This window comes from Dreissena polymorpha, chromosome 13, assembly GCF_020536995.1.
Source record: "Dreissena polymorpha isolate Duluth1 chromosome 13, UMN_Dpol_1.0, whole genome shotgun sequence".
In the NCBI taxonomy this organism is placed as follows: Eukaryota; Metazoa; Mollusca; class Bivalvia; order Myida; family Dreissenidae; genus Dreissena; species Dreissena polymorpha.
Window position 1 is genome coordinate 48,401,885 of NC_068367.1, and position 9,531 is coordinate 48,411,415.

The 9,531-nt window shown below is 38.5% G+C and overlaps 1 protein-coding gene across 11 annotated transcripts in view; it reads left to right on the forward strand.

Moving 5' to 3' along the window:
* The window catches only part of LOC127855665 (solute carrier family 23 member 1-like), a 53,316-nt gene extending 44,264 nt beyond the window's left edge, over positions 1-9,052 (forward strand). For all 11 annotated transcript variants that reach the window (XM_052391413.1, XM_052391410.1, XM_052391412.1 and 8 more), the window contains 7 exons: positions 211-367; positions 1,220-1,369; positions 3,206-3,309; positions 4,637-4,766; positions 6,305-6,445; positions 6,780-6,875; positions 8,043-9,052. In XM_052391413.1, the coding sequence (XP_052247373.1) occupies positions 211-367; positions 1,220-1,369; positions 3,206-3,309; positions 4,637-4,766; positions 6,305-6,445; positions 6,780-6,875; positions 8,043-8,272 (1,008 nt within the window). In that variant the 3' untranslated portion in view covers positions 8,273-9,052. The remainder of the gene's footprint in view (positions 1-210; positions 368-1,219; positions 1,370-3,205; positions 3,310-4,636; positions 4,767-6,304; positions 6,446-6,779; positions 6,876-8,042) is intronic.
* Positions 9,053-9,531: the final 479 nt, after the last annotated feature.

The window sequence follows — 9,531 nt, forward strand, 5'->3', positions numbered from 1 at the left end:
TTAAATAACCAATTACGGGACATACAGATACAAATATTGAAGGCACACTGAGCGATTTGAAAATGCTGCGTTGGAAACGGATTTTTTCGGCTGAAAACGATACCCTGCAATGTCACGTGATTGTAGTTGCTGCTCGCTATGATATCCTTCAATGTCACGTGATTGTAGTTGCTGCTCGCTATGATATCCTTCAATGGCACGTGATTGTAGGTGCTGCTCGCTATGATCGTATCCTGGATCGTTTGCGTGATCCTGACCGCTTCCGGTGCGTTCCCGAAAGTTGACGGCCAGTGGGGCTACAAGGCGCGCACCGACATCAAGACCGCAGTCCTTTATGAGTCGGATTGGTTCCGGTTTCCGTATCCTGGTAGGTGGCGCAAAGGAATAAGTGAATTATGGGCTCTGTGATAAAGGGGGTTGAATGTATGTGCTTAAAGTGTCATACCAGAATAGCATGTGCAGTCCGCACATGCTAATCAGGGACGACATTTTCTGCCTTAACTTGAATTTCGTCAAGAAATAACTTCCTTAACGAAAAATACAATAAAGTGGAAAATGTCGTCCCTGACTAGACTAATTAGACTAATCATGGACGAGGCTTTACGCAGTTGCATAAAGCATATTTGTCCCAGAATGAGGACGTTATGGTTTTCAGTCAATTTTTGGTGGACATTATCCTTTTGTTTCACAACATACAAATCACTGAATAAGTGAAACACTGCTTTATCGAGCTAGTATTAAACGACAATTAAAGTTACTATTTGTCTTACTGAGGTACATAGTAGGTAATCATCAAGCACGGATTGAGTTAACCAATTTTTGGGTTATATTTGCAATATGATGGCCAAACATTTCTAATAAATTCATTAAACTCTATAATTGGTTTATTGATATTGTATTATACAGCGATACATGTCCGTAGCACTTCATAAAATACATTTTAAAATGCAGTTCAACATGCTCTTATTAATTTATTATCAATTTGAATAGTGTTATTAATAATCATAATAATAATGTTTCATTTATCCCAATATGTGTTTTAATCGAGCTTTTTTTTCCAATCCAAAAGGTACGGTCTGTTAAATATACAGCAAAAAATAACTGATATCGAATCCTTATACCAACACATATCTTTAAACCATACGAGAAAGGCGGGTCCCATCTGGGCAATAGCGATTGTGGTCACAAATGAAAATAACTTATACGTGTTTCATTTCAGGTCAGTGGGGCACCCCGACTGTCAGCACGGCGGCTGTGTTTGGGATGTTGGCAGGTGTCCTGTCCTCAATGATCGAGTCCATTGGCGATTACTACGCATGCGCGAGACTTTCCGGAGCTCCGCCCCCTCCCGTGCACGCGGTCAATCGCGGTAATGCACGTTTGGCGCATGATGTGCGTGTTTAAAAATTTAATGATTTATGAAAATGATGTTTAAGTCGCCACATATAGCAAATGTTGGCGCAAACGTTAATATTGCATAACGTTGGTTTATGGTAAAAACATATTTTGATTAAGGCTGTTTTCACAACTGTATACACTTGTTTGTAAGGAGCTTATTGTTGGGCACAGGGCTCGTACTTCAAAGGTAATGCACGGAAAACCTTAACTAGGCAGTTCTATTCAAATTTAGATATCTACCTATACGTGTACGTTCATATCATAAACCCATAAAGCTGTCGACCAACATTGTATCTATGAAATACACTTTCATCTTTCTTTTTACCGCCCTGTTCATCAACATTTTCTATCGCTTGAAAGTCATGGGAAAATGTGTATAAGCAAACCTTTCAAGTACGAGACCGCTAAAAGTCGAGTAGGTCAATGACCTCTCTTCTGATAAGCCGATAAACAATCATAACGTCACACCGTTTGCTTGCACAATTTTATTTCTACGTAGAATAAATCATACATACATACAAGCATTGCATATAGTAATATGAATTTTATATACTTGTACTAGCATTTAATAAACTGAGTATTTTATGTACTGTTACTTGTTGGGTACAGAAATCTAATAGTTTACATACAATCTTGTAAAATTCTAATCGTTATATATTTCAAGAATTGCACACAAAAATATGACGTAAATTTTACATTTCTGCGCATTAGAATATAATTAACTGTCTACACGCAGCTTGTATCGTTTTAGAATAGTCATGAGTTTATTTAATGAATGAACGATCATTGACTTCGTTTATGTCGGGAAAACACACGAACCAACCCGTGCTTATTAGAAATATTATTTATTTAAAAATCTCATGGCATTATTTGATTTTCGTACAATTCACATTTATATTGATACATAAATATCACGGACGCACAGATGAACATTTGCTATTTATGTCGTAACCACGACTTATGACTCGTTCCTATTACTTAAAGGGGCCTTTTCACGTTTTGGTAAATTGGCAAAAGTAAAAAAAGTTGTTTCAGATTCGCAAATTTTCGTTTTAGGTATGATATTTGTGAGGAAACAGTAATACTGAACATTTACCATGCTCTGAAATATCCATTATATGCATCTTTTGACGATTTGAGAACCTGAAAAGTATAAAGCGTTGCAACGCGAAACGATTGAATAATTTGCAAAGTTCTGTTGCTGTCGTTATATTTTTTGGAAATTACAAGGATTGCTTATATAAATAATAAATACATCCCCTATTAGCATGAGCACGGATGGTCGAGTGGACAAAGTGGATACTTTTTACACCATGACTCCAGGGGTTAGTGGTTCGAGCCCAGTTGAGGGTTACTTTTTTTTTTTTTTTTATTGTATTCTTGTTGTTTTTTTGCATTAGATTTTTAGGTCAAATGTTGAAATTCATCAATATAAAGCATTTAATGACATGCTTCAATACATGCCAAAAATATGTGAAAAGACCCCTTAAATGTGGCGTTCGAACGAGATTATTAGCTCGTGTGAAGGAGTGCTTTACTGTTTAATGATTTGTACTGCAAGCAAAATATTTTGGATCGTGTTAAGTTCTTCTTTTTCATTTTAGTGTTATTTCATTAAAATTCTTTAAACAAAATCAAGACATCAAAATGCTATTTATTTGTTAATAACTTTATTCTTTAAGAAATCCTTTGATAAAAATTTAATATTTATGAAAACCCTAAGTGGTCCTGAGAAAGCGTTTACATATAGGGAGGTATTTACGGTTAATAAAGTACAGATAATGTCATTGCTTTATTTTCTTTTAAGGTATTGGAGTGGAGGGTATTTGTTGCGTGTTGGCAGGCGCCATGGGCTCCGGTAACGGCACCACCTCATACAGCGAGAACGTTGGCGCCATAGGGATCACCAAGGTGAGTGGGTAACGGTACTACGCCATACAGCGATAACTTGGGCGCTATTGAGATCACCAAGGTAAGTGTGTAACGTTACTACGACATACAGCGAGGACGTGGGAGTCATTGGGATAACCAAGGTGAGTGGGTAACAGTACTACCTCATACAGTGAGAACGTGGGCGCCATCGAGATCACCAAAGTGAGTGGGTAACGGTACCACCTCATACAGCGAGGACGTGGGCGCCATTGAGATCACCAAAGTGAGTGGGTAACGGTACCACCTCATACAGCGAGGACGTGGGCGACATTGGGTTAACCAAGGTGAGTGGGTAACGGTACTACCTCATACAGTGAGAACGTGGGCGCCACTGGGATCTCCAAGGTGAGTGGGTAACGGTAGTACTTCATACAGCGAGAACGTGGGCGCCACTGGGATCTCCAAGGTGAGTGGGTAACGGTACTACTTCATACAGCGAGAACGTGGGCGCCACTGGGATCTCCAAGGTGATTGGGTAACGGTAATACTTCATACAGCGAGAACGTGGGCGCCACTGGGATCTCCAAGGTGAGTGGGTAACGGTACTACTTCATTCAGCGAGAACGTGGGCGCCGCTAGGATCTCCAAGGTGAGTGGGTAACGGTAATACTTCATACAGCGAGAACGTGGGCGCCACTGGGATCTCCAAGGTGAGTGGGTAACGGTAATACTTCATCCAGCGAGAACGTGGTCGCCACTTGGATCTCCAAGGTGAGTGGGTAATGATACTGCTTCATCCAGCGAGAACGTGGGCGCCATAAGGATCACCAAAGTTAGAATGCCCGCTGTGATTTTATATCATATCAGTAGATCCTATTACAGATCTCTTTAGTTGTTTTTATTTGATAATTTATTATTTCTTGTTTATTTTGCAGTGCAAAATCGACATAGTCACTATGATCTTTACACATCCTCAGAAGTAATTGCTTCTGCTGATATTGTTATAACTACACCTTCCTTTTCCCCGATATACTTCTGTACATCTCTCTTATTCCGTCAAGAGGTGGGCAGTTTACATACTAGCTGTTGCACCTTGTATCTGTTCCCATGTTTTCTCGTCTTCCTACCCCAGGTGGGAAGCCGCCGTGTGGTTCAGGTGGGTGGGGCAATCATGTATCTGTTCCCATGTTTTCTCGTCTCCCTACCCCAGGTGGGAAGCCGCGGTGTGGTTCAGGTGGGTGGGGCAATCATGTATCTGTTCCAATGTTTTCTCGTCTCCCTACTCCAGGTGGGAAGCCACCGTGTGGTTCAGGTGGGTGGGGCAATCATGTATCTGTTCCCATGTTTTCTCGTCTCCATACCCCAGGTGGGAAGCCGCCGTGTGGTTCAGGTGGGTGGGGCAATCATGATCGTCCTCGGATGTCTGGGCAAGTTCGGGGCGCTCTTCGTCACCATTCCTGATCCCGTCGTTGGCGGAATGTTCATGGTCATGTTTGGTAAGCTTTGTCAAAAATCCTTTTTCAATTCATATTGTATACATGGAATTATGTGATTGGCTAACTCCTCGCATCAGATACCACTGAGAGCACATTATTCACGAATTAAATACTTGAAATATGTTTACAGTCCAACATTGAACAATTTTAACTTATTTACATGGGTCTAAGTCTTTACAAGATGGGCTTGTGCGTAAAGTGTTGTCCCAGATAGGCCTGTGTACTCCCCACATGGAAATCTATGACGTCACTTTCCACTTCTGTAGAATTTTTCGTCTAAAGGAAGATTCTTCTAAACAAAATCCAGTTCAGGCAAAAAATGGCGAACTGCAGAGGCTTATCTACGAGGACGACTCTTTACACCCACGAATGTAGTCCCGTTGTCCCAGAAATCACGTGGGTTATTAAGTTCATTGTGGTAAAAATTGTATCAATTTAATCACGATAATTTTATATTGATTTCAGCGTAATTTTGTGGAAATGCATACAACAAAAATGATAATTTTAATTTCACTTTGCCGTGGTCTGGGCCGGGCTGTCAAACCATAATAGGACCAAAAGTGACGGTGGTGAAAAACGTAAGAGCCGATGCCGTATGTCGAAACCAGCGTGGGAACAATTGTCCGTAGGATCTGATGCCCGATGTTATAACCTGTCTATCAATATACTGTTAACCCTTTTCTACATACAAAGATACCTCTAGGGTTGTTAAGGCTCTTAAAAAGGACAACTGAAATTCAAAACATAAACAAGATGTGTCGAAATCGACGTGGCAATGGCTTGAATTGTATGCTTGTATTGATTTGCAACATAATTTTAAATAAACGTTTTCATTGATTGTACAGGTCGAGTTGGTTTTAAATTCGATCACACTTGCAGCTTTGAAGAACCGAGCTTGACAATAGTTTATATCTCCAACTTAAATGATAATATTGTTTTATCCCATCTTCACCGCAACATTGACGGTATAACACCCCATGGAATAGACTAGCCTCTATCCCACCTTGTTGAAAAAACCTGTCGCGTGCACGGACAAATGACGTCATTAATAAACAAACACTCGTTCGCTGTGTTTCATTGTTTTTGAAGTTTCCAAACATGCCACGTTTGTTGTTTTTTTTCTTTCTTAGTAAAAATGCGATAGGATAAAAACAATACTAGGATTAGCGTTGAATAGAGAGAAGTTCGCCTAGGCTCGCGCTCCCGGCGTTCCGAGCCTCGCAACATAAACTTTTCTCTATTCAACGCTAACCTAGTATTCTTTATCTTCCTTCCCGGTCAAACAATAACGATTCATCATACCGAAACAAACAAATGGTCCTCGCTTTAAGAAAAATGTGATTTATGCATGTGCGTTAAGTGTCGCCTCAGATTAACATTCGCGGTCCTCACAGGTTGATCAGGGACGACACTTTCCGCCTAAACTGGAAACAAAGACTGCACAGGCAAATCTGTTACGACATTTTGCGCACATGCATTAAGCCCCGTTTTTCCACAGCGATGCCTCAATATATTCCCATTCATTCCCTCCATTGCAGGCATGATCACGGCCGTGGGCATCTCCAATCTCCAGTACGTGGACCTCAATTCCTCGAGGAACATATTCATCCTCGGCGTCTCCATGTTCTTCGGGCTCAGCTTCCCCAAGTGGATCGCCGGAAACAAAGCCATAAACACAGGTACAAGTTCGAGCATCGGGAGGTAAAGGTATTTCTATGTAATGACGATATTGCTGCAATTAATAAGGAAGACCACGCCAAGTATTCGAAGTATATTTTATGCATATGATGTTTTATTAAAGGTAACTTTTGTTTTAAATAACTCTCTATCATGTTCGTTGATTTACTCTTGTACATACGGGTTCTTTTGAGTTATATTCATCAAAACGTATTACCACAACACATCAAAATATGTAACATACACATTTATATTGTAATATGTCGAACCAATTTGTAAGATGTATACAAATAACTCACATACTATTCGCACAAAGAAGGTATTATTTATTTTCAGGTAGTGACGTAGCGGATCAAATAATCTCCGTACTATTAGGTACCAGCATGTTTGTAGGCGGAATGACGGGTTTTATTCTCGACAACACCATTCCAGGTAAACCTATGTACTTATTTTATTGCTTGTTTGTATGGTTGTTGTAAACTACAATATACGATCATGTTTAATTGTTAAGTACGTGTATATGTTAAGTGCACCAACATTGGTAGAAACACTAATAGATACAGGGGCTGTATTGACAGCACTCTGTCTTGTAATTAAAGCTGTCTGTCCGTCTGTCAGTCTGTCTTGAAACTTATCGGATTCCAATTCTCCCAAAGGATTTCGGATTAACTTGCTACGAACATTCAACCATAATTATGTTACGAAATGGCGTGTGCATGAACCATTTGGTACATTTAAGTGACTAGGTCAATTATCGAAGTACAGGGTCAGAGTGCAGCACTTTATTGGCAAATTGGGCTTATCATTCGTTACCTTTGTGACCTACGTTACGTTGAACTCTTTCAATATCAGACAAAGCCTTTGTCTGATATTGAAAGAGTTCAACGTAACGTAGCACACTTTTTTAAATATATGCGACATTATGTCGCGCGCAAGAAACACGTGGCTACCTTCAATAAAACTCACAGGTGCGTCGTTGCAATACAAGACTCAAAGTAACATTAATACTCCAAATCAACGATTATTTCGGAAATTATTTCGTAAAATAAAGTTTTCCAATAACAAATCAGTGTTTCCGATTGCAAGAGCCAAAATTTCAACGCTAGATGTGGTCTGGTAAAATTGATTTAACGAGATACAAAATGCTCGTTTTTATTTGTGAGTGGCACAATGTATGCCATTTTAATTTCCCGCAACGATATCATACGACACACGAACACTTATATGGCTCATGAAGATGTTTTGAATATATTGTTCCACAAAAAAGAGCGTTTTGTATCTTTTTAAATCAATGCTTCCAAACCACATCTAGCGTTGAAATTGTGGATATTTCTATAAGGGACATTGATTTTTGTATTGTGTTAATTTTTTTTTCGAAATTTTGTTCGAAATATTCGTTGAATTTTAGTGTAAATGGCCTTTTAATTTTCAAACTTGTGTTTATACAATTACTTGATCATGAATTGAATGATTTCAAAATAACGTAGCACAAATGTTGACCTTTATGGGAAGGTGTCACGCGCTAAAGAACCATGTGACTACCTTCAAGTCAAACTTGAACCTCATCATGCATTGATTACTTGTACTATTATGCATCAGGAACAGACGAGGAAAGAGGTATCACAAAATGGCGGCAACATGGCGGCGATGTGGGTTCTGACCAATCAGCGTTGAGGACCTACGATATTCCTTTTATACAGAAATATTTGGATAGAGTCGAATTTTTCCGTTATCTTCCGTTTTGTCCGAGATTTTCAATGAAGTGCGGAAAACAAATTGACACCGAGGAAATAGAAATTCCGGTTGCAAATGAATCTCAGCGATTGTAGTGGCGTTTCATTGCTTCTGTTACTATCATTGAAATTGCATTTGACTGTTGATCATGTGTATATATCTTTCATGATTTTGCATTAACGGAGCGTATAACCTTAATCATCTATTTATTGCCCTGTGAAAGAGGAATACTTCACATGAGCTCAAAAAGCGAATGTCTGAGAAATGTGAAAACTATCACAAATTTAACTTTCAACACTTACACATTGTGCCTTCCGAAATGTGGAAACAGTTGCCCACGATGATTCTAACTTAAGAAGAACTGCAGATGTGATATACATCTCTGACTAAAGCTGATTAAATCTAAAAAGATCTTGACTCTTTTCGGCAAAATGGGTCTCTTTTTATAGTCGTGAGTTCGAATATTTCTTGGAAAGAAATCGAAAACATTTTTATACCAATCATGCATCTTCAGGAATTCATCAATCTAGTACTCCGACTTCAATATTTTATATAGCGCTCAATTTTAGCTAAACTATAGAAACCTTCCAATTATTTTGTCGTTTAATGTGATTGATCAGTTTGTTTGTTTTTTCAATTTGAACATGGATATTCATAAACTAAACAGATGTATACAATATTGTGTGTATGTCTGTGATGCTTTTTCCACCTTCCCCCATGTGCCCAAAATTGTGTCTTTGTTGTTTTGTTTTTTAATTTGTGATAACAGTTGGAACATTATCAAAACTATCTTGAACAAATAAAATATTTAAATAGCTTATTTTGTTTCATATAAAAATATTAACCAATCAGAATAATTTAATGTGCAAGAAGTATTCACTGTGTTGGTTGAATTAATCCCACTTGTAACCTGCAATCATTATTACATATTTCCTTGAAATCGTGACATTGGACTGATCTTAACTGGGAAAAAAAAGTTGCCACAATGATGAGTAAAATAAAAGAAGTTACCTGAGCAGGGAATGGCCACTTCACCACATCATCAAGAAGGAATAACTTTGGAATAGGAAAACTTTATGATGTAACATAACACATACCAACTATATGGTCCGTGTGGTAGCACATGCGAAGATTACCACTAAAGGATGTTAAAGATCAAATACATGCATCCTATATACACATAACATAAACTAGTATCCCGCTTCCGACCCACAGTTGCTATGATTTTTATTAGTAAAACATCATTTTGAATGAAAAAATAATCAAATTATAACGAAAAATCAACTTCTCTTTAAAAAAATCACTATTAAATATATATATTTGATAGTGATTGTTTTTCCTGACAAGTGGATTT